Raw genomic sequence first — 25,628 nt, forward strand, 5'->3', positions numbered from 1 at the left:
AGGGAATCCCAAGGGCCATCCAGTCCTGCCCTGAAAGGAAAACACCATCCAAGCCCTCCCGAGAGATGGCCACCCAGCCCCTATTGAAAGTCCTCCAAAGTTGTCTACCATTTTGTAAACTCTCAGATTATGGAACTGAAAAGGACCCTAGAGGCCATCCAGACCAAGTCCCTTCTGCCATAAAGGAAGACACCATTCAATCTCTCCCAAGAGATGGCCACCCACCCTCTGCTTTAAAAGTCTCCAAATATTCCATGACCTTCCAAGGCGGTTTGTTATATTATTATTAATTCCAGCCAGGATCATCTAGTGTAAGGGATGCTGGGAGTTGCAGTCCAATAAAAAACACTCATGTTTTGCTCCATTGTCTTCTATCTGAAATTTTCCTTTTTGCCAACCTGCAAGAGAAGGAAGGAAAAACATAGGAACTAAACAAAATATCAAGGCTGTTTTCTGATACATTTGTACTACATTGAAACAAACCAGGCCTTTGTTGTACCATATTAGTTTGAGTTTCCCACGGGATATATATACAGTGTATATGTGTGTGTTAAATGGTTACTTTGAAGGCCTTTATGGATACATTTTTACTTGCACTATAACAAACCAGGTCATAGTTTAAAATATCCCAAATCATCTTTTGTTTTGATTTTGAAACTGCCTTGATGGGATAGATTATTAGCTTAAGCGGCTGAGGCTGGGAAAAAGGAAGGGGCCTGAGGCTGTGAGGAATGGTGGGAATTGGAGTCCAAAACACTTATAAAAATAATATAATATAAAACTTATATATAGCTCCAGCTCCTGCCAACCTAGCAGTTCGAAAACATGCAAATGTGAGTAGATCAATAGGTACCGCTTCGGTGGGAAGGTAACGGCGCTCCATGCAGTCATGCCGGCCACATGACCTTGGAGGTGTCTACGGACAATGCCGGCTCTTCGTCTTAGAAATGGAGATGAGCACCAACCCCCAGAGTCGGATACGACTGGACTTAACGTCAGGGGAAAACCTTTACCTTTTTAAAAAATATATATTGTATATACTTATAATATAGATAATAATATTATAATGCAATCTTATATTTAATATTTAATTTATACAAGTATTTTGTATTATTTTAAATCTGTTTTTAATTGCTTATGTTTTATTCTTTTGTGCTGTTGTATATTGGCATCAAATTCTGCCAGTTTTGTAAGCCGCCCTGAGTCCCTTTGGGTGAGAAGGGCGGGATAGAAATGATGGAAATAAATAAATATTGTATATACTTAAGATATTGATAATTATATTATAACGTAATACAATATTATACTAATAATAATATAATAATATTAATTATATATTATATATTAAATGTAATATTACTTATAATATTACCATATAATGATATAATACAATATAGTAATTTAATGCTTATATTGTGCTACGGTAATAATATATTGTATGTACATTTGATTTGTAAGACGCTCTGAGTCCCTTCCGGGGTGAGAAGAGCGGGATATAAATGTCGTAAATAAATAAATAATAAATATATTATTATATATATAAGGGACTCAGGGTGGTTTACAATAAAAAAGTACATTACATAACCACCTAAAACATAATATTAAAATAAGATTTTTTTTAAAAACTATACAATTAGATAATACAATAAATAACACTTACAACAACCTTGATCAGTTGGCCCATGCCTGGATTATACTGTATTTATTTAAATATTGCACCATATTTATTTCAATTTGTAAACTGCCTTGTGCCTCAGTTTTAATGAGATATACTTACATTATTATTATTATTATCATCATTATTATTACAGTAGAGTCTCACTTCACTTATCCAACGTTCTGGATTATCCAACGCATTTTTGTAGTCAATGTTTTCAATACATCGTAATATTTTGGTGCTAAATTCATAAATACAGTAATTACTACATAGCATTACTGCATATTGAACTACTTTTTCTGTCAAATGTGTTGTATAACTTGATGTTTTGGTGCTTAATTTGTAAAATCATAACCTAATTTAATGTTTAATAGGCTTTTCCTCAGACTCTCATTATCCAACATATTCACTTATCCAACGTTCTGCCAGCCCGTTTATGTTGGATAAGTGAGACTCTACTGTACATTACATAACCACATAAAACATAATATTAAAATACTTTTTTTAATTATACAATTAGAGAATACAATAAACAACAACCTTGATCAGGGCCGAAATTGGCCCATGCCTGGATTATACTGTTTTTATTTAAATATTGCACCATATTTACAGTAGAGTCTCACTTATCCAAGTTTCTGGATTATCCAAGCCATTTTTGTAGTCAATGTTTTCAATACATCGTGATATTTTGGTGCTAAATTCGTAAATACAGTAATTACTACATAGCATTACTGTGTATTGAACTACTTTTCTATCAGATTTGTTGTATAACATGATGTTTTGGTGCTTAATTTGTAAAATCATAGCCTAATTTAATGTTTAATAGGCTTTTCCTCAGACTCTCCTTATTATCCAACATATTCGCTTATCCAACGTTCTGCCAGCCCGGTTATGTTGGATAAGTGAGACTCTATTGTACTTTACATAACCACGTAAAACATAATATTAAAATAATTTTTTAAACTATACAATTAGAGAATACAATAAATAACACTTACAACAACCTTGATCAGGGCCCAAATTGGCCCATGCCTGGATTATACTGTTTTTATTTAAATACTGCACCATATTTATTTCAATTTGTAAACTGCCTTGTGCCTCAGTTATTAATGATATATGCATAAATTATCGTTGTTGTTGTTGTTGTTTATTTAAAGCCCTCTCGTCTCTCTAAAACAACACTGAGGGAAATATTGCTCCAATTGAAGCCTGGGCCCTGAGACTAAATTGCCTTGAGGAGTTCGCCGCTCCTGATTGGTGGAAGGAGCAATGATTTTCCCCAAAGGCGGAAGCTGCTGACTCAGCGGCCCAATGGCGGCTAGGGAGAGGAGAGAGAGGCGGGGCCTCATCTCTGGAATGACAAGTATCTTCTCCAATCCCGAGTCAGTCACTTCCTGGAGGCGTTGGTATCCCTTCTGACCGCTCCAACTCCCATCTGGGACGTCGTGCTGCGCGTGCGCAGTCGTGCCTTTCCGTTTCGGCCTCATTTCCACGTCCCCCCTCCCTCCCGGAGTCGCCAACGGTTTTCGAACGTTGGGGTGCGAACGTTCGAAACTCCCCCGCCCTCCCCCGTAGAGCTCGGTTGCGCCTGCGCAGAAGGGCGCTTGGTGAGTCGAGAGGGATGAGGGGAGGGAAGCAGGCGTACTTACTTGAGGCAGGATTCTGGGAGTTGTAGTTGGATCCAGGTTTGGGGGTTACTTGGAGTTGTAGTTGGAAGGAGTAACTTGTCCCAAATGTTGCAACTTTGTTATTAGTAAGGCCCTAATAATAACAAATGTCAATTATTTGTTAGTATAGTAGAGTCTCACTTATCCAAGCTTCTGGATTATCCAAGCCATTTTTGTAGTCAATGTTTTCAATATATCATGATATTTTGGTGCTAAATTCGTAAATACAGTAATTACAACATAACATTACTGCGTATTGAACTACTTTTTCTGTCAAATTTGTTGTATAACATGATGTTTTGGTGCTTAATTTGTAAAATCATAACCTAATTTGATGTTTAATAGGCTTTTCCTTAAACTCTCCTTATTATCCAAGATATTCGCTTATCCAAGCTTCTGCCGGGCCCGCTTAGCTTGGATAAGTGAGACCACTGTCGTAGTATTGCCTTGTATTTCTCTATGGACAGTTCTGTCCTAAATATCAATTTATTATCATTATTACTATTACTATTGTTTATTACAGTAGAGTCTCACTTATCCAGAATGTTGGATAAGTGAGACTCTATATTATTAATAATAATTGTTAATTAATAATATTGTTGTTATTATTATTTATGTTTAGGATAGAACTGTCCATAGAGAAATGCAGGGTAATAATAATACAGTAGAGTCTCACTTATCCAACATAAACGGGCCAACAGAACGTTGGATAAGCGAATGTGTTGGATAATAAGGAGAGATTAAGGAAAAGCCTTTTAAACATCAAATTAGGTTATGATTTTACAAATTTAGCACCAAAATATCATGTTTAACAACTTTGACAGAAAAAGTACTTCAATACGCAGTAATTCTACGTATTAATTACTGTATTTACGAATTTAGTACCAAAACATAACAATGTATTGAAAACATTGACTACTAAAAGGCAGACTGCATTGGATAATCCAGAATGTTGGATAAGTGAATGTTGGATAAGTGAGACTCTACTGTAAATAATAGTGGTAGTGATAATAATGTGTTGTCGTAGGCTTTCATGGCCAGAATCACTAGGTTGCTGTGAGTTTGGCCATGTTCCAGAAGCATTCTCTCCTGATGTTTCGCCCACATCTATGGCTGGCATCCTCAGAGATTGTGAGGTCTGTTGGAAACCAGGCAAGTGTGGCTTATATATATCTGGAATTTCCAGGTTGGGAAAAAGAACTCTTGCCTGTTTGAGGCAAGTGTGAATGTTGTGGCTGATTAGCACTGAATAGCCTTGCAGCTTCAAAGCCTGGCTGCTTCCTGCCTGGGGGAATCCTTTGTTAGGAGGTGATTAGTTGGCCCTGATTGTGTCATGCCTGGAATTCCCCTGTTTTCTGAGTGTTGTTCTTTTGAAGGGGTCACTGAACCAGAGTGACTCCATGTTGGATGCCTGTCTGTTTGAAATCATTAAGTAGTCTCTCCTTCAGAAATGATCTTAAAATTTGCAACTTGCTGTCTTGTTACAAAATAGCATGTGTCCTGTATGTTTAGCAAGAATCAGTTGTGGTTAAGCTTGTGGTGAAGCCGATTCTGAGAAATGTATGCAATACATGTACTTTTGCTCCACCTGTGACGGTTTGTGGCGAGCTACATCCTGGAGTTGTTTACAGGTCAGGATGTGCCTGCCCACCACAAACTGGGCTGGTGGTTTTTCCAGTAAACCCAGTCCAGAATGAGGAACTAGAAATGTGATAAACAAGTAGGGTATATAAGACCCCGAGCAGATTCGTTCGGGGCAGACAATTTTTGCCAGCTTCACTGCCGTGTCGCTGTTGTCTGTCGGTAGCTACCTAAAATAAAGGTGTTTGTCCTCAACTTTATTGGTCTCCGAGTGGTGCTCATAGCGGCTTGGCAAACCCGGGGTTTCATGTGATTGGGGTACTCCCAAATCACCCCTTTCACTTTATTTCCTGTCCTGACTTTAGAGTTTCTTAAAAATACTGGGAGCCAGACTGTGTTCATTTTCATGGTTTCCTCCTTTCTGTTGAAATTGTCTGCATACTTGTGGATTTCAATGGCTTCTCTGTGTAGCCTGGCATAGTGGTTGTCAGAGTGGTCCAGCATTTCTGTGTTCTTCAATAATATGCTTTGTCCAGGTTGGTTCATCATGTGCTCTGATACTTAAATCGTTGGGTTTTGTTTCCCTCCCATAACATCATTTCTCGCACATCTGCTTCTCCTCTCCTTATCTCTAAGCCGCTGGGAAAAGTGAGTCTGTCTTTGTTGTACGCTCAGACGATGCAGCTGTACTGTAGAAATGATATAGTTGGCTACTTTGGGTGTTTTCCAGGGGAGGCGATGAGCACTGGGGGCGAGGTGCGGAAGCCATGGCGGGCCCGGAAGACCATGGCCGTGAGCAATCGCAGCCAAATGGAGGCCCTGAAGAAGGCAAAGGGAGGAGGAGGAGGAGGAGGAGGAGGAGGAGGAGGAACAGGAGCAGCGTTGGTGGCGGTGGCTCCCAAGGGCCCCTCAGGTGCAGAGGGCCCCGAAGCTAATCCGTTCCTGGATGCCAGCTCTTTGCAGGACCTCCTGTGCCGCTGGTACAAAGATGAGGCCCAGCACCCGCTCTGCCCATCCCTGGAAGTCCAGCCGGAGGTCCCTCCTCCCGCCGGAGAGGCGCCAGTCTTTGCGAGGGTGACCGAAGTTGGAGAGGCGGCTCTGGGCAATACCATTCAAGGTACAGATGCAAGTGTTTGGTTTGTTTTGGCAGGAAGGAAACTGTCAAGCGATCCCTCCCATAACATCACTTCTTGCACACCTGCTTCTCCTCTCCTTTTCTCTAAGCCTCTGGGAAAAGTGAGTCTGTCTTTGTTGTACACTCAGACGATGCAGCTGTACTGTAGAAATGATATAGTTGGACACCTCTTTATCTGATATGGGAGTTGTAGTTTTCCAAGACCTTTAGCCTTCTTGGCCAAAGAAGGCTGACACTTCCCCAAACATCCATCATCTTCAAAATGCCCTGGGACATTTATCTCAATATCGATGTGGTTCCAGCACAGTTTGCATTGACTTTAATAATAATAATAATACGGTAGAGTCTCACTTACCCAACATAAATGGGCTGGCGGAACATTGGATAAGTGAATATGTTGGATAATAAGGAGGGATTAAGGAGAAGCCTATTAAACATCAAATTAGGTTATGATTTTACAAATTAAGCACCAAAACATCATGTTATACAACAAATTTGACAGAAAAAGTAGTTCAATACGCAGTAATGCTATGTAGTAATTACTGTATTTACTAATTTAGCACCAAAATATCATAATGTATTGAAAACATTGACTACAAAATTCTTTGGATAATCCAGAACGTTGGATAAGTTAGACTCTACTGTATAATGAGATATTTCGGTGCCACGTCTCAACCTGAAATGCATTTATGGGCACCTCATAAATTAAAATTACAGATTATTTGTGAATATCGTGCTTGAAATACAATCTGTAGGCGTTGAACCTTTGGATAGACAAGTCCCCGCAAGTGGACAATTTTGGAGCATTTTGGATTTATTTATTTCGTGTCAAAAGCATTGCATGATAAATACATTTAAAATGATGAGGAAAAAAAATAAAATCACAAGCAACTAAATAGTTTTAGACCAAAAGCATTACAAAAATGCGTTGAATAATCCAGAACGTTGGATAAGCGAATGTGTGATAAGTGAGACTCTACTGTACTTTTATTTTTATACCCCGCCTCTATCTCCCCAGAGGGACTCGGGGCGGCTTACAGATATAAAACAAAACACGCAAATAAAATTAAAAGGCATAAAATAAAATCACAATCATTGTAAAACACAGGTTAAAACACAGCAATGAAATCATAAGATGAACTGGGCAAAGTGCACTGAGTGAAACTTGTAAACATGAAGGAAGTTAAGATGCTATAAGATCATGAGGAGAACCTTAAACCTTTGCCTTCCGGAATTTCTCTTTTAATGTCTTTAATTTTTTCACTGGAGACGTTCACCAGAGGAAGAAGAGGCCACGGCTGGAAGAGGGCAAGGAGGCCTTTCCCAAACCCTTGAGGCCCTCGGATGCCGGAGCGGAGAGATCAGATACAAGGGAATCAGAGGTGACAAAGGTAAGCGGATTCCGGGACTCAACCATATCCTGCACAAGTTTATAGTCATCATCCAGGAAACAAATAGGCAGATTGAGTTAGTTGGCCTCTCTCTTTGCCTGTCACTCTCTTCTAGCCTCCTTTCCTGTTAAACTGATACATGTTATTATTATTATTATTATTATTATTATTATTATTATTATTATTATTATTATTTGCTACATTTAGGTGCTGCTCTTCTCACCCTGAAGGAGACTCAGAGCAGCTTACAAATTAAATTTACATACAATATTATATTATAACATAGTACAATACTTGGCAATAAATTGCTATATTGTACTACTATCTGTGCCCGGCCACACGTTGCTGTGGTGAATTATGGTGGTATGGGAAATAAAAGTACAGTAGAGTCTCACTTATCCAACATAAATGGGCCGGCAGAACGTTGGATAAGTGAATATGTCAGATAATAAGGAGAGATTAAGGAGAAGCCTATTAAACATCAAATTAGATTATGATTTTACAAATTAAGCACCAAAACATCATGTTATACAACAAATTTGACAGAAAAAGTAGTTCAATACGCAGTAATGCTATGTAGTAATTACTGTATTTGAGAATTTAGCACCAAAATGTCACGATGTTTTGAAAACATTGACTACAAAAATGCGTTGGATAATCCAGAACGTTGGATAAGCGAGTGTTGGATAAGTGAGACTCTACTGTATTGAGGAATTGGTGGTAGTTAAGGTTAAGGGTAAATGTTTTACCTTACATTAAGTCTATTATAAATGGGTTATATAGCGGTGTGGAAGGGCCTTGAGTCTACACTGCCATATAATCCAGTTAAAATAAGATAATCTGTATTTTATAGGCAGTGTGGAAGAGGCCTAAGTGAGGCCTAACTCTGCCTGTCCCCTGGGCTGAGTGGGTTGCTAGTGAAGGGGTCACTGAACCCCAAAGGGAACAGGTTGGTTTGATTGGCTCGTGGATTGGCTTCCAAATCTTGGGTGGCTGAGAGACCTCATCAAAATATTATTTGTCATTTTGCTGATTATAATTCTTGCTCTGCTTCTTTTGCCATGCATTATGTCGTGCTTGAGAACTATTGCGAGAACTGGTTGCGAGACTGATTACTGCTACTTTCACTCAGCACAGGGAAGTTCAACATGTCATGTACATGCAGCTGAACACCTTGGAAAGAAAGACCACATCATTGTAATTGGATACATGGAGTGGGTTGTGCAACCAAGAACTAGTCTTTCTTGGTTACATGAAAAAAGGAGGGAATGAAGGGGTCACTGAACCAGAGTGACTCCATGTTGGATGCCTGTCTGTTTGAACTCATTAATTAGTCTCTCCTTCAGAAATGATCTTAAAATTTGCAACTTGCTGTCTTGTTACAAAATAGCATGTGTCCTGTATGTTTAGCAAGAATCAGTTGTGATTAAGCTTGTGGTGAAGCCGATTCTGAGAAATGTATGCAATCCATGTACTTTTGCTCCACTTGTGACGGTTTGTGGTGAGCTACATCCTGGAGTTGTTTACAGGTCAGGATGTGCAGCCCACCGCAGGCCGTGCTGGTGGTTTTTCCAAGGAACTAAAATGTGATAAACAAGTAGGGTATATATATGACCCCGGGCAGATTTGCTGGGGGCAGACAATCTTTGCTCGCTTCACTGCAGCGTGAGGCTATTGTCTGTCTGTAGCTACAATAAAGGTGTTTGTCCTCAACCCTTTGGACTCCGAGTGGTTCTCATAGCAGCTTGGCAAGAGCCCGGTATTTTCAAGTGATTGGGGACTCCCAAATCACCCCTTTCACTAGGAGACCATGTGGGTGGAGCTTAGCCTTCTAACAGGCAGCAATAGGATAAAAACAATTCTTCCTCTCCCTCTAATTAGGACTTTATTTTTGTTTTCTTTTTGTTGTATGAATGTAGAGGCATGGATGAGGGGTTGTGCTGCCAAGTTTAGTGTTTCTGGGATATGTAGTTTTCTTGTTTTGTCCTAGGCCGAAATTTCATTACCCTTTTATATATATAGATATTAATATATTGTAATATTATTAGTAATGTTACATGTAAAATATACAATTAATATTATTATATTGTATTATTAGTATTACTGTATATCATATTACGATATAATATTATGAATATTATATGTATATACAATATGTTATAATTATTATATATTGTAAATTATATTGTGTATATATGTGTGTGTGTGTGTGTGTGTGTGTGTGTGTGTGTGTGTATAGCTAGCATAGCATGTTATTGGGGACAGAGTTCTTTTTCTGACAACATGGCAAGCTCCCAAATTCTCCATTTTGTTCTTATCCAGTGAGTACGGATGAGACAAGATATCTGTTCTAATGGATATGGATGTATTAAGAAATATATAAACACACATATATTGTATGTATAAACACACTGAAATTTAGGGAATTAGATTTTTTGATGCAGTAGCTAGAAGGCAAAGGAATGTACATGGGGTTCAATGTCAAGGCAAGGGAATGATCTGTTATCTGTAAATTCCAAGTGCCAGGGAATGGGCTGGCACAAGTCCTAATGGAAGGAAAGGGATAGGTAGGGCCTTTTGATGGATGAGCTGAAAATACAATGTTTTTTTCAAGTCTCAAGAAATGTCTTAGTGGCTTCATTAGTTAGTTATAGCTAGGCCCTATTTTACTTTCCCAGAATAAGGTCATGTTAATGGAGAAACCGACAAAAAGAAACATTGGAAATCCACTTGTTAAAACTAATGTATGTCTCGGTTGATAGTTTCAGACTTCTAGGAAGAGGTGTATGTTTGTTAAGCAATTGTGATCAGTCTGTGTTTATGTACTTTTTTGCATGTGTTTTTATTTTGTCAGTAACGTTAATCAAAACTATTGGGTAGAAATGATAGACTGTATCGCAGTTTGGTGGTCTTCTAGTAGCCTCTTTCCACATAAACGAAATGTTCACGGAGGTTTGGGACACCTTTTAAGGTAAAGGTTTTTCCTGACATTAAGTCTAGTTGTGTCCGAATCCGGGGGCTGGTGCTCATCTCCATTTCTAAGCCGAAGAGCCGGTGTTGTCCATAGACACCTCTAAGGTCACATGGCCGGCATGACTGAATAGAGCGCTGCACCTTTCCGCTGGAGCGGTGGCTATTGATTTACTCACATTTGCATGTTTTTGAACTGCTAGGTTGGCAGAAGCTGGGGATAACAACGGGAGCTCACCCCGCTCCCCGGATTCGAACCACTGACCTTTTGGTCAGCAAGTTCAGCAGCTCAGCTGCACCTTTAGGGGCTCCTTGAGACACCTTTAAGTGGGAGAAACTGATCTGCAGCGGAATACCAAACTTAAAACTATACTATATGGCAAATCAATTAAGGTATATTATTGAAGGGATTATAGGACAAGAGGATTTAGAATGGTTAGAAAAAGAGAGTAAAGATATAGATATGAAATTAGAGAATATTTTCTTCATAGGGAAAACCAGGAATTCGGAGAAGAAATGGTATAATAAAATAGGGAACCCCTTTTTAAAAAATATATTAGAAATCTGGATCAAGTATGAAGAAAAACTAATACCACCGATCTCCCCATTAACACTGGTGTTAATTACAAAAAATTTCCAAATAAATCTCAAAAGGGAGTTAGAAAGAAAATTTAAAGAAAAAGGAATGATGAAATTAAAGGATTGGGAATCAAAAATGAAAAATCTAGGGGAGATAAGGAGTATTGGGTGGTATAAAGTTCTACAATTGGAAAGATGGACAAGGGAAATAAGAAAGAAATATAAGGGAGATAGAGAACTTACAAAATTTGAGAAGATGATTAATCAAAGGGGGGAAGAGAAGGAAAAGAAAGAACTAAAGGTATAACAAGTGATATTTACAAATTGCTAATAGATAAAGAGCAGGAGCAGGATCACCTTAAAGAAATGTGGGAGTTAGATTGCAATAAGGAAATACACCCTCAAATCTGGAAAGAAATGTGGAATATGCGTATATTAAAAACATGTCTATAAGAATAAAAGAGAATTATTATAAAGTGGTTTGGAGATGGTACCTCACACCAGTTAGATTAAATCAAATTGATAAGAAATACTTTAAGCAGTGCTGGAGGGGCTGTCAGGAAATCGGTACATATATACATATGTGGTGGTCCTATAAATATGTTCAAAAATTTTGGGAGAACGTTTTTAAAGAAATAAAGGGAATCACCAAAACAGAAATAATAGGAATGCCTGAAATAGCACTGTTGTCATTTATGGATAATATTCAAATATCAAAAGAGTTAAAGGAACTAATCACCAACTTGGTAACAGCAGCAAGATTGTTAATAGCCAAAAAAATGGAAAGGAAGGGAGGAGTGCCAATTGGAAGAATGGTATAAGGAGATTTGGGTTATTGCGATAAATGATAAATTGACATGTAATATTAAAATTAAAAGAGGGTTATTAAGAAAGGATGATTTTGGGAAGATATGGGGAAAATTTATAGAGTTTGTATACGTAGAAGGAAAGAGGGAAAAACCTGTAAAAGAAACAATGGAATTTTGGAAATAAATACAGTAGAGTCTCACTTATCCAACATAAACGAGCCGGCAGAATGTTGGATAAGCAAATATGTTGGATAATGAGGCATTAAGGAAAAGCCTATTAAACATCAAATTAGGTTATGATTTTACAAATTAAGCACCAAAGCATCATGTTATACAACAAATTTGGCAGAAAAAGTAATTCAATATGCAGTAATGCTATGTAGTAATTACTGTATTTATGAATTTAGCACCAAAATATCACGATGTATTGAAAACATTGACTACAAAAATGCGTTGGATAATCCAGAATGTTGGATAAGCGAGTGTTGGATAAGTGAGACTCCACTGTATTGTAATTGGCTGGTCTGGGGTGAAGGGATAGCACTAGGTGAAGTGTAACAAAAGGTAAATAATATGAGTATGTAATATAGTTAGAGAGTGAAAATACTATAGGAGCTATGATATACATAACTCTGTATTGCAAATATGTTTAAGAATGTATACGTTTTAATTTAAAAAAAGAATTAAAAAAAAAAGAAACTGATCTGAGGTGCATTTTTGGGGATCATAATCACAGTGGAGATTGTAGCCCATGCTTCAAAGGCCTGAAAATAGTAGCACTTCCTATCAAACAGCTGTATTCTACTGAGAAACCATAAGACTCCCAGTCCTGAAAGACAGCCAAAAAAAAAAGAAAATGTTAATTGTCTGTGTCTGTCTATATATTGTATGTCTAATGGCATTGAATGTTTGCCATGTATACGTGAATTGTGATCCGCCCTGAAACCTCTTCGGGTTGAGAAGGGCGGAATATAAATACTGTAAGTAAATAAATAAAGGAAATGATTGTATTCGTGAAGAGTATGCAAAGGTATATGGAAAAGGCTAGGAGTTTGCTCAGGATTTTAACTGCCAATGGAGTGAAGGCACTGGAACAAAAAGAAATAAAAATAAAATAGAAAATGACCAAGCCAGAAAAAGGGTTAAACAAAGCAAGGGGCTTGAGAAGGAGATGGAGATTTTCTAGTCGAAGCAACAAAGGAAGAAATTGGATGAATGAAGAGAAAGTTCAAAGGATGGAGCTTGATGGCCTGCAAGCCAGGAGGAGGGGGAATCTTGTTGTGAATTGCTGATAAGGAGGCAACAGAAGAGAACAAAGGGAAAGAGAAGTGTGAATGAAAGAGTTTGTGTGCGCATGCCTGAAACCTTTAATTATAAAATACCCTGAGCTGCTAGGCTGTTAGGAATTGTGGGAGTTGAAGTCCAAAACACCTGGAGGGAGGGCTGATGTTGGCCCCTGCCTGCCCTAGGGATTTCAAGGTTGACTTTTGAGAAGGAACACAGCAGTATGTTTCCTTCCTGGCAGGTGAAAGGCTTCATTCAAGAGCAGCTGGCCATTTCGATGGAGGCTCTGGACCACCGGATCCAGGATTTGGACAAACGGATTGACCGCACACAGTGCCTCCGGAAACATGAAGGCATCAGCATTAAAATCGTGGTAAGGCAGCCCTGCCCCAAAGGCCCGGCGTGCGGTGAAATGGCGGAGCCACTCTCTCCAGTGTGATGTTGGGACTACAACTCCCAGCAGCATTGTTAATGGTGTCATGAATGTGGTTTTCGGGTTCTGAAGTTTTGCTGCAGCTCAGTGTAAATCGTTTTGATTTTTCCTCCTGCAGAAGCGAATCTCTAGACTGGACAAACACCTCAACCGGGCAATAACCATATTGTCTTCCAAAGTAAGTCTTGGCATCTTTCTTGGCACGTGTCACAATGCAACAGGTGCAATCATGCATTTCAGGTCTGGATGATTAGGACAATTTCGGCATGTTTCTAACTTCTGTGACTTGAGAAGATTGTGTTGTCAAAGGCTTTCATGGCATGGATCACAGGGTTGTTGTATGTCTTTCGGGCTGTGTGGCCATGTTCCAGAAGTATTCTTTCCTGACGTTTCGCCCACATCTATGGCAGGCATCCTCAGAAGTTGTGAGGTATGGATAAATTAGGCAAGGAAAGGAAAAAATATATATCTGTGGAGAGTCCAGGGTGTGGCAAGAGTCCTTTGTCACTGGGAAGACAGCAATAATGTTTCAGTTAATCACCCTAATTAGCATTGGAAAGGTTTTTGTCTCTTGCCTGGGGGATCCTTTGTTCAGTCAATAGCCGTCCTTGGGGCTCCTCTGCCTTCAGAGTGTTGGTTCCCATCTACTGTTTTGATTTTAGAGTTTTTTAATACTGGTAGCTAGATTTTGTTCATTTTCATGGTTTCCTCCTTTCTGTTGAAGTTGTCCACATGCTTGTGGATTTCAGTGGCTTCTCTGTACCTCACAACCTCTGAGGATGCCTGCCATAGATGTGGGCGAAACATCAGAAGAGAATACTCCTGGAACATGGCCACACAGCCCGAAAGACATACAACAACCCTTGAGAAGATTGTTTTTATTAAGAGCGGCATGGCTATTAGACTAACGCAGCTGGAAGATTGGGGAATTTAAACCCATTCTCTGCTTGGATTAAGATTCTCATAACCCATATCTGTAGTTTCATTTATGCGTACCCAAGAAAAAGTGGTCTTTCTAGGCATTATCTAAGTCTTCCAGGCCATTCCATGGTATGCTTTCCTCCAGAATCAGGTGGGAGGGCTAACAAATCCACAGAGAGGGTATTTCCCTCAGAATTTCTAGACTCACAACTCAAAAGCGAGATCATGTATGGTCTTCGGCTGTATTGGCATTTGCATGTTCTCAGCCATGGAGTGCTTGAGAAGAGAAAACAATAGCTCCACTCCCAAAGCAATATTAAAATGACCTGTACAACAAAGAATTAGAAAGGAAGCCAAAGAGTGTTGCAAAGCGGGCCTTTTCGCTTTGGAGGGCAAGTGTCCTTTCCTTCCTTTCCTGGATTGGGACAGTCTTGGGTCTCTTTTCCTCAGATCAAGGGATCCCATTCCCAGAACCAACCACCAAATGGCGGGACAAAGAGCAAAGCGACACCGTCCAAAGAGCCACCCTCAAACCCCAGGGAAATCTCTCGCAAAGCCGCTGAACAGTGAGTCAAAGCCATGGATTTGGTGTTTTGCCAGCAGTGTTTCTGTGTATTTTCAGGCCACTGAGAGCAAAGTTCAATGAGAAGGTTCCATGTCAGTGCTGTTCAATCTCTAGCCCTCCAGATGGTGACAAGACTCCAATTCCCAATATCCCTGAGCATAGGCCTTGCTGGCAGCAAACTGTAACCAGTAGTTTAACTGTGGATCCTATAATATGTATTTTAATAGTCTAGTCTTTATATATCTCTGTTTTAATCCTGTTGTACCCCACCTCAAGCTGCAAGGGAGGCAGATTATTATTACAGTAGAGTCTCACTTATCCAACACTCGCTTATCCAACGTTCTGGATTATCCAACGCATTTTTGTAGTCAATGTTTTCAATATATCGTGATATTTGGGTGCTAAATTCATAAATACAGTAATTACTACCTAGCATTACTGCATATTGAACTACTTTTTCTGCCAAATTTGTTGTCTAACATGATGTTTTGGTGCTTCATTTGTAAAATCATAACCTAATTTGATGTTTAATAGGCTTTTCCTTAATGCCTCCTTATTATCCAACATATTCGCTTATCCAACATTCTGCCGGCCCATTTATGTTGGATAAGTGAGACTCTACTGTATTACTATTACTACTACTACTAACTACTACACTATGTAACAAAATTTGAAAAAAAAAAGTTCTGTTCCTGGTTTGAAAGTATTATCTCCTGTCTTGGAGTCCCCGGTGGCGCAATGAGTTAAACCCTTGTGCTGGCAGGACTGCTGACTAGAAGGTTGGGTTGCTGACATGAAGGTTGCCGGTTCGAATCTGGGGAGAGTGCAGATAAGCTCCCTCTGTCAGCTCCTGCTCCCCATGCGGAGACATGAGGGCAGCCTCCCATAAGGATGGTAAAACATCAAAACATCCGGGCGTCCCCTGAGCAACAGCCTTGCAGACAGCCAATTCTCTCATACCAGAAGCGACTTGCACTTTCTCAAAACAAAAAAAAATCCTGTTTAATTGTACTGTTATTATACTCTAGAAACTTCGTTTTTGTGGCTGCCACAAACTATGTTGAATTGGTTGCGACTAGAATGTGTTGTATTATTATTAGTGTTATTATTCTTACAAAATTGTTGTTCTTATTGTTATTATTTGAGAGCTGAAACCCCAAACTTCAGAAGGACCATATCTTCCGACATGAGCCTGCCTTTAAAGATCTTCAGGAGAGGCCTTGACAGCAAGGGCTTTGATTTATTCATTCTGTTGAGATTTTATATTCTTTTGCCATTTAATTAAGAAACAAGATTGAGAAAGATAGCTCAGTGTGATATCTCTGCATTACTCTCTATGCCTGAGTTTCAGGTCCTAGGCTTTTGTGCTATGAATATTCTATGCAGATAAGGGGCAATTTCAGAACAGTCATGACAGTCCCCGTCAAAGTGTAAAAGGAATTTATGGCTGCCTATAAATAGGCCTTGGGTAGCTTCAAACAAGGAGGGGAGTGTTCTGTTTTATGGGCCTCGATGCCAATGTATTTTCTTCCCAGATTGGATGATGTGGTTTGCCTGGACGAAGTGAGCCAAGACTCCACCATGCAAGCTGTAAATCCTACAGGTACGAAGACATTTTTAAAATGTGTTCATTTTAACAGAAGGAAACAATTAAAACTCTCATGTTTCGCTTGCAGCTGTTCTCTTCTTTTTTCTCGTCTTCTTTCTTTAATTCCCTGTTAATAAAAAGCAGGCATAACTGGAGGATGAGGTGAGCAGATTAATAGATGTTCCTTCATATCTTCCATATATGGAAGGTGGAAACCCAGGGTCAGCTCTCACATATATATATATATATATATATATATATATATATATATATACACACACACACACACACACACACACACACACACACATACACACACACACACACACAGTAGAGTCTCACTTATCCAACACTCGCTTATCCAACGTTCTGGATTATCCAACACATTTTTATAGTCAATGTTTTCAATATATCGTGATATTTTGGTGCTAAATTCATAAATACAGTAATTACAACATAACATTACTGCGTAATGAACTACTTTTTCTGTCAAATTTGTTGTTAAACATGATGTTTTGGTGCTTAATTTGTAAGATCATAATCTAATTTGATGTTTAATAGGCTTTTCCTTACTCCCTCCTTATTATCCAACATATTCGCTTATCCAACGTTCTGCCGGCCCGTTTATGTTGGATAAGTGAGACTCTACTGTATATATATATACTAGCTGTGCCCTGCCACGCGTTGCTGTGGCCAATTGAAATTGCAGTGAATAGCCTCGCTGCTTGAAAGTCTGTCCGTTTTCTACATAGGGTATGCTTGCTGGGCCAGGTTGAATGAGATGGAGTAGCCTTGTGGTTTCCAAAGTCTGGCTTTGAAGCTGCAAGGCTGTTCAGTGTTAATCAAGGTGGGCCAGAAAGGGGTTGATATATGTGTGGAATAACGTGCAGTGTGGTAGAAAGAACTGTTGTCTGGTTGAGGCAGGTGTTGCCATGGATCTCCTTGATTAGCATTGAATAGGCATGCAGCTTCAAGGTCTGCTTGGTTAGTACTTGGAAGAATCCTTTACTGGGACGTGTTAGCTGGGTGTGATTATTTAAGTTGTTTAGCACTGAATGGTCTTGTAGCTTCCAAGCCTGGCTGCTTCCTGCGTGAGGGAATCCTTTGTTGGGAGGTGTTAGCTGGGCCTGGTTGTTTCCTGTGTGGAATTCCCCTGTGTTCTGAGTGTTGTTGTTTATTTAGTGTCCTGATTTTAGAGATTATACTGTTTTGTATTGTTATTCGAGCACAGTAATTATTGTACATTATATTGATAATGTTATATGATTTGCCTGGAACAGGATTATATGAGGCCCCTTCTACACAATGGTTTAAAATTCACACTGAAGTGGGATATTTTTTTTTTGCTGTGGCCTAGGGGGCAGCCTGGCTTTGAAGCTGCAAGGCTGTTTAGTGTCAATCAAGGTGGGTCACAAAGGGGTGCATTCCGATTTTTGGGGTTTTTTTGGCCCCATGGAGGTTAGGGATGTGTAGTTTGTTTGTAAGAACGTAGAGACGTGGATGAGGGGTTGTGTTGTCAATTTTCTAGGTTGCGGGGCCTTTAGTTTTGTTGTTTTGCCCAGTGGAGCGATGCCATTCTCCTTTTATATATATAGAAGATATGATGTTTAAAAGTAGAACAGTAATGGAGTCAGAGTGCTGTGTTGGACTGTACTTCCCATCAGCCCTTGGTGAGGAACACTGTATAAGTAGTCACGCTACATTTGGAGAGTGTTTGTGCTGTCTGTTTTTTCTGGTTTTTGTATCTCATCTGTATTCGCTAACTGTCCAAATCTATCACAGAAAGCTGTTGTGACTTGTTTGCCTTTTCAAATCCCTCTTCTGTATAATTTCCACAGATGTTGGGCAGAAGGAAACTTCTGCTAATGTGGACGTTTCTGCCGCAGCGCCACGCAGCTCCCAGGTCAGCTTCGGAACCTCTCGCCTGCCTCCCTCCACCTTCCCTGTCTTTGCTTTTGCGTAAAGCAGCCTTTGAATCCTTTTCTCCAGTCCCTTAATTGAAAGCGTCTTGCGATTCAAACGTTTGGGTGAGATAAGAGAAATGGCCAAACCGAGACTGTGAAAAGATTATCCACTGAAAAGACCATAATGGTTAAGATGGAAGGCAGGAGGAAAAAAGAGAAACTGCATTATAGGTGGATAGACTCGAACACAAAACTTGTGGGTCTAGACCGGGGGTCCCCAAACTAAGGCCTGGGGGCCGGATGCGGCCCTCCAAGGTCATTTACCTGGCCCCCGCCCTCAGTTTTATAATATAATATTTTTATATCAGTTTTAATAATATAATATATTGTATATACATATAATATTGATAATAATAATATGTTATACAATATAATACTAATAACAATACCATATAATAATATTAATTATATGTTATATATTACATATTATATAATAGTATAGTGGTATAGTTCAATATAGTAATATATAACGCTAATATTGTGATATGCTAATAATATATTGTTTGTACATACAGCTGCTCTGAGTCCCCTTCGGGGTGAGAAGGGTGGGATGTAAATGTAGTAAATAAATGCAGTAAATAAATAATTAGTTTTAGACTTCGGCTCGGCCAAAGTCTGAAATGACTTGAAGGCACACAACAACAACAATCCTAATTAACTTGACTATCTCATTGGCCAGCAGCAGGCCCACACTTTCCATTGAAATCCTGATAGGTTGATGTTGGTTAAAATTGTTTTTATTTTTAAATATTGTATTTTTCTTTCATTGTTGTTGTTGTTGCTGCACTACAAAGAAGACGTGTAGTATGCATAGGAATTTGTTTGTATTTTTTTTTTCAAATGATAATTCGGCCCCTCAACAGTCTGAAGGATTGTGCTCTCTGCCCTCTGCTTTAAAAGTTTGAGGACCCCTGGTCTAGACTTTGCAAGACCTGAACAGAGTTTAGAAATCTCTCGTTCAGAAGAATGCCATAAGTTGATGCCAACTTCATCGCAAATCACAAATCTATATGATTCATTTGCTCCAAAGTTCATCTATGGCTGGACAATATTGGATCTAAGTAATATTGATGACTGAAACAGCTTGTATGGGTTATTCTGTCCCCTTCAACAGACAGGAATTGGGATGTGAGACAGTCCCCATAGAAGAACTGACTTCCCCACAAACTTGAAATCAGCCCCTGCTTTTGCAACCCTATCTTATCTTTTATCCAGATAATGATTCCAGCTTTATTTACATTCTCTTCTCATTGCAGAACCTCTTTGTGATCGACCTCACGGAAGAAGAAAACAAGCTTCGCAAAGGTAGCAGCATAATTTGGTTTTTAAATCTGATCATTTATTGTTAGTGCTCACTTATTTGTCTTATTCTCTAATTCAAATATAATGTGGCCTTTTTCTGTTTTTATGATTTTGCAATTTTAATTTGTGGAGTTCCGGTGGCGAAGTGTGTTAAAGCACTGAGCTGCTGAACTTGCAGACCGAAAGGTCCCAGGTTCAAACTCCGGGAGCGGCTGCTGTTAGCCCCAGCTTCTGCCAACCTAGCAGTTCGAAAACATGCAAATGTGAGTAGATCAATAGGTGCCGCTCTGGCGGGAAGGTAATGGCTCTCCATGCAGTCATGCCGGCCACATGATCTTGGAGGTGTCTACGGACAACGCCGGCTCTTTGGCTTAGAAATGGAGATGAGCACCAACCCCCAGAGTCAGACATGACTGGACTTAACGTCAGGGGAAACCTTTACCTTTACCTTTTTAATTTTAATTTGGAGGAAAGAAGTCTTGACTCCATTGTGGGGAGGAAGTGGAACATAAAGAAAGGCAATGATGATGATAAATGCCTCATAGAATATCAGAACCCAAAGATACTTTACTAAAAGAAATAGTTCAATGTGGGGGGGGGGGGATATTCAAACATGCTGTGAGTGGGAAGTAGTGCAGAGCCTAAAATGTGTTGCTCATGGATTGTGTATCAATAGACAAAGAAGCAAAGAGACATTCAACAGAACAGAGTCGGACGTTGAACCCTCCCCAGCCTTTGCTAGAGGCATCAAACCAGGTATTTAAATCTGGCAACAAAAACAATAGTAGATGATTATTTGTAAAAATCCGCTAACCAATACAGTAGAGTCTCACTTATCCGGGCAGGCAGAAGCTTGGATAAGCGAATATCTTGGATAATAAGGAGGGATTAAGGAAAAGCCTATTAAACATCAAATTAGGTTATGGTTTTACAAATTAAGCACCAAAACATCATGTTATACAACAAATTTGACAGAAAAAGTAGTTCAATACGCAGTAATGTTATGTTGTAATTACTGTATTTACGAATTTAGCACCAAAATATCATGATATATTGGAAACATTGACTACAGAAATAATAATAATAATAATAATAATAATAATAATAATAATAATAATAATAATAACAACAACTTTATTTTTATACCCCGCCCCATCTCCCCGAAGGGACTCGGGGCGGCTTACATGGGGCCTTGCCCAATAAAACAATCAAATATTAAAACACAGCAATAAAACAATTATCCAATAAAAACATCAATTGATGGCTTGGATAATCCAGAAACTTGGATAAGCGAGGCTTTGATAAATGAGATTCTACTGTACTACCGCGTTTCCCTGAAAATAAGACAGTGTCTTATATTAATTTTTGCTCCCAAAGATGCTCCAGGTCTTATTTTCAGGGGATGTCTTATTTTTCCATGAAGAAGAATTCACATTTATTGTTGAACAAAAAAATGAACATTTATTGCATTGAATTGCATTGGTGGTTGTTTGATATTATTACTGTTGTATAAACCTTTGTTTTAACTTCTGTTTTATCTTCTTCTTGTGTTTTAAACTGTGTATATTGTTAATGTATTTGCGCTGTTACTTTTGTAACATTGTGAGCCGCCCGGAGTCCCCACGGGGAGATGGTGGCGGGGTATAAATAAAGTATTATTATTATTATTATTATTATTATTATTATTATTATTATTACTGTACAATAGTTATCATAAACCAGCATAACCAGACAAACTGTGAATCCTATCAAGAATTTCTTGTTACTACCAATATTTCCATGTACAACACTTTATGGTATGTACATTTACTGATCCTGCATGCTCTGGTGTTCTGTTCGTTGGGCATGCTTCCAAACAAAAACTTTGCTAGGTCTTACTTTCAGGGGAGGCCTTATATTTAGCAATTCAGCAAAACCTCTACTAGGTCTTATTTTCTGGGGATGTCTTATTTTAGGGGAAACAGGGTAGTCACATTCAGGCTAGACATTAAAATACAAAAATCACCAAAAACCCTACGCCATGCAAGCTTTCCAAGCTTCACTGGCTTCTTCCAAAGTTGTAGCAAAACCACACCAGAGAAGAGATGTGATGCCTGTTAGAGTCCCAGGGCTTTGTTTTGTCTGGGATGGTGTTTCTCCTATCACTTGAGATGGCACTGAAGGATCTCAATGCAGGCAGAGACCGGGGGCAATGGACAATAATAGAGAAGTAATATAATTCCAGCTCAATGGCAACTGCAAAGTAGCTTCCTTGAGATCTAGACAAGAACATGAAATCTCTCAAGGCATCCCTATACTGTCACGCCTTGGAAAAGCTCTATTGAAGAACGGGACACATCGTAAATCCGAACGAATGGCTGACGGAGAGCGAGCTTCCCTGAGTGGCCACAAGAGGACTGTGTCAGAACAGTCTCTGGTTTTCCCTTCTCATGACATAAGCGGTTGCACTTATTAAATGATTAACTGCTGGCCGCCTTAAACATCATAATGGCTCCCAGACCCACAATAGTACAGTACGACTTGGAGGAAGGCATTCTTGGCCTTTGCATGGATACATACGGCTGTGGAGAAGAGCAAACCCTATTGAAATGAAGCATGCTTGTGCTGCACTCTGCTCTACTGTTTTACTCCAGAAATTTAGTTTTAGTGGTTGCCACAAACTACCATATATACTCGAGTATAAGCCGACCCGAATATAAGCCGAGGCACCTAATTTTACCACAAAAAACTGGGATAACTTATTGACTCGAGTATAAGCCAAGGGTGGGAAATGCAGCAGCTATGGGTAAATTTCAAAATAAAAATAGATACCAATAAATTTTCATTAATCGAGGCATCAGTAAATTAAATGTTTTTGAATATTTACCGTATTTCAAAGAAAAACAATAAACTAGCTCTATAAGTGGAAAAGTAGGGGCAACAAAAACAACATGGTATCAACAATAACCTAATAATAATACTATAATAATAATAATAATAATAATAATAATAATAATAATAATAATAAAACTTCATTTGGATCCCACTCTATCTCCCCATGAGGAATCAAGCCGGCTTCCAACATAGTAACAGGCAAACATTCAAAGCCTACATAAACAATGCAGAGCTAGATATAAATCTATAATTATATATACTAATTTCACATATGCATTTACCCCTGAAACATTTGCAAATCCCCCCTCTCTCTATGTGTGTGTGTGTGTTCATTTCCCCCCTGTAATATTTGCAAGCCCTATATATAGGTAGGTAAGAATATATTCATATCTATCCAGACATCTCTCTTTATATAGATATTTGCAGAAACTTGCAAATATATGAGGGTAAATTCATATATAAAAATAACGTATATGTATGGCTACAGATACACAGGTACATGGATCTCTATGTATAAAGGATTTGCAAAGACCTGCAAACATATGAGGGGAAAATTCATATATAAAATTAATGTATATAGATAGATACACATATAAAGATACATAGAGATTGCAAAAGGGAGATGTTGACAAGCTGGAAAGCGTCCAGAGGAGGGCGAATAAAATGATCAAGGGTCTGGAGAACAAGCCGTATAAGGAGCGGCTTAAAGAACTAGGCATGTTTAGCCTGCAGAAGAGAAGGCTGAGAGGAGACATGATAGCCATGTACAAATATGAGAAGGGAAGTCATAGGGAGGAGGGAGCAAACTTGTTTTCTGCTGCCCTGCAGACTAGGACACGGAACAACAGCTTCAAACTACAGGAAAGGAGATTCCACCTGAACATCAGGAAGAACTTCCTCACTGTGAGAAGGGCTGTTCAGCAGTGGAACTCTCTCCCCCAGACTGTGGTGGAGGCTTTTAAGCAGAGGCTGGATGGCCATCTGTCGGGGGTGCTTTGAATGCGATTTTCTGCTTCTTGGCAGGGGGTTGGACTGGATGGCCCATGAGGTCTCTTCCAACTCTACGATTCTATGATTCATAAATAAGGGCTGAAAAACTTGGCTTATCTTCGAGTATATACGGTATGTTGAATTGGGTAAGACTCCATGACAGATTCATTGAAAAGCTATAGCAAAATGTTTTCGTAGTTTGATAGACTTTTCCTATGTTTTTATGATAGAACTAATTAGTAAAGGACATTTGTAACCCAGGAACAAATATCGTGTTACATAGTGATGGGCCCAGTCTACTTGTGCTGTCTCGATCCCAACTCTCCCCTTTCTCCCCACAGGGCCCAGGAGACTTCTCCCGCCTGCCTCCCTTGCCAAAGGCCCGTTTGCATCCCGGCCCGGCGGAGCGCTTCCAGGGCACGCTCCCCCCGCAGAAGCTGACGCTGGCGGTGGCCAGCCTGGAACGGCCCAAAGGCACTGCCCTCCGATGGGGCGTCCTGGACCCGGACCCCCGCTGTGCCACCGTAGAGAGCTTCCACCTCTTCCTCTGCCAGGAAGAAGGCGGCACTGGCGGTAGTAGGAGGGGCACCCTGTCTGCTTGGAGGGAGACCCACTGCATCCCGGCCGTCTCGCTCTCCATGGCCTGCTCCCTGGCCGACTTTCCCCCCTCTACCTGGTGCTACTTCGCCATGCGGGCCAGGGACGTCTACGGCCGAGAGGGGCCCTTCAGCGAGATTCGCTCCGTCTTCACCACATAGGCACCGAGGCACGCTTCTCCGCCATTTCACCATTCAAGGTTCCTCTTTCCACTGTCAGTGTTCTGAGTTGAGGTTCTTTAGGGAGCGCGAGGTCATGTTGTTGCTGGCAACGTTGTCGCCGTCGAGTTCACTCTAGGGTTTAGTTTGAACTTTAAAAGGTGGCGGGACTCTCACCCGCTTTCCTCTAAAGAAATTCAGAGTGAAACCCAAAGCGGACCAGAACTCTTACTTCCCCAAAGACATCTAAGTCGATGATAACTGGAGCCCATGTTGCATGAGATGCCTTTCAAGAAGTAAGAGTTTAATTCAGCTCAAATTATATGCATCACCCAGATTCTGGGGACATTATTTCTTTGGTGCTATAATGCCCAACATTCTCCAGGTGTTGGGGAATAGGGGATATGTAGTGCACAAATGTAATTGGGATAGAGGTGAGAAATGTGAAGCATCCATCTGCTGATGCGGAAAGAAAGGTGCTTCGTTTTGTTTTGTTCCTTAAAGTGCCTTTTAAGTTGGGGCTCCTTGCACCTTCGAGCAAAGCAACCAATGCACAGTAAGCTAAAAACCAAAGAGAAAGACTGAACGGTTTAACTGAGTCGCCTGGCCTGTGATTCGTGCTGAAGTCTTGTGCCAGGCCCAACATTCTCATCTTGTGGCCTTTGGTCCTCCAAAGTGCCACTTTCAATGAGAATAATACCAGGGTGGTTTTGCTCAAAACCTAGAAATGTTCATAAATGTGAATATTATAGTACTGGTTAAGTTAAATGCTGTATGTATCCCTTAATAAATGTGTTCTGCCTCCATAATTGCCAACCTCCAGGCATTTTGGACTCCAGCATTTTGGCTGGAGACATTCTGAATTGCCAAAAGGCCAATATAATTCCATGTGTTGGAATAAGGGCACAACTTTGGTATTATTACATCTTTTACAGCTGTTCCCAACTGGTCTTTCAAAATAAAAATAGATACCAATAAATTTTCATTAATCGAGGCATCAGTAAATTAAATGTTTTTGAATATTTACCGTATTTCAAAGAAAAACAATAAACTAGCTCTATAAGTGGAAAAGTAGGGGCAACAAAAACAACATGGTATCAACAATAACCTAATAATAATACTATAATAATAATAATAATAATAATAATAATAATAATAATAAT

At 39.6% G+C, this 25,628-nt stretch overlaps 2 protein-coding genes across 2 annotated transcripts in view; one reads left to right on the forward strand and one right to left on the reverse strand.

Annotated features, from left to right (window-relative positions):
* The first annotated feature begins 3,049 nt into the window (after positions 1-3,049).
* Positions 3,050-25,274, forward strand: atf7ip2 (activating transcription factor 7 interacting protein 2). Its single transcript, XM_062964702.1, has 11 exons — positions 3,050-3,264; positions 5,636-6,022; positions 7,310-7,431; positions 13,315-13,446; positions 13,625-13,684; positions 14,878-14,993; positions 16,528-16,595; positions 18,419-18,483; positions 19,801-19,849; positions 20,523-20,602; positions 24,052-25,274. The coding sequence occupies exons 2-11, from the start codon at positions 5,644-5,646 to the stop codon at positions 24,466-24,468; spliced, it is 1,488 nt and encodes a 495-aa protein (XP_062820772.1). The 5' UTR covers positions 3,050-3,264; positions 5,636-5,643; the 3' UTR covers positions 24,469-25,274.
* emp2 (epithelial membrane protein 2) overlaps positions 16,213-25,628 on the reverse strand; it is a 46,229-nt gene continuing 36,813 nt past the window's right edge. Inside the window, exon 6 of the mRNA XM_062964705.1 lies at positions 16,213-16,707. The gene's annotated coding sequence lies outside the window, so the exon portion shown is untranslated. The remainder of the gene's footprint in view (positions 16,708-25,628) is intronic.

This window comes from Anolis carolinensis, unplaced genomic scaffold (assembly GCF_035594765.1).
Source record: "Anolis carolinensis isolate JA03-04 unplaced genomic scaffold, rAnoCar3.1.pri scaffold_13, whole genome shotgun sequence".
Lineage (NCBI taxonomy): Eukaryota > Metazoa > Chordata > Lepidosauria > Squamata > Dactyloidae > Anolis > Anolis carolinensis.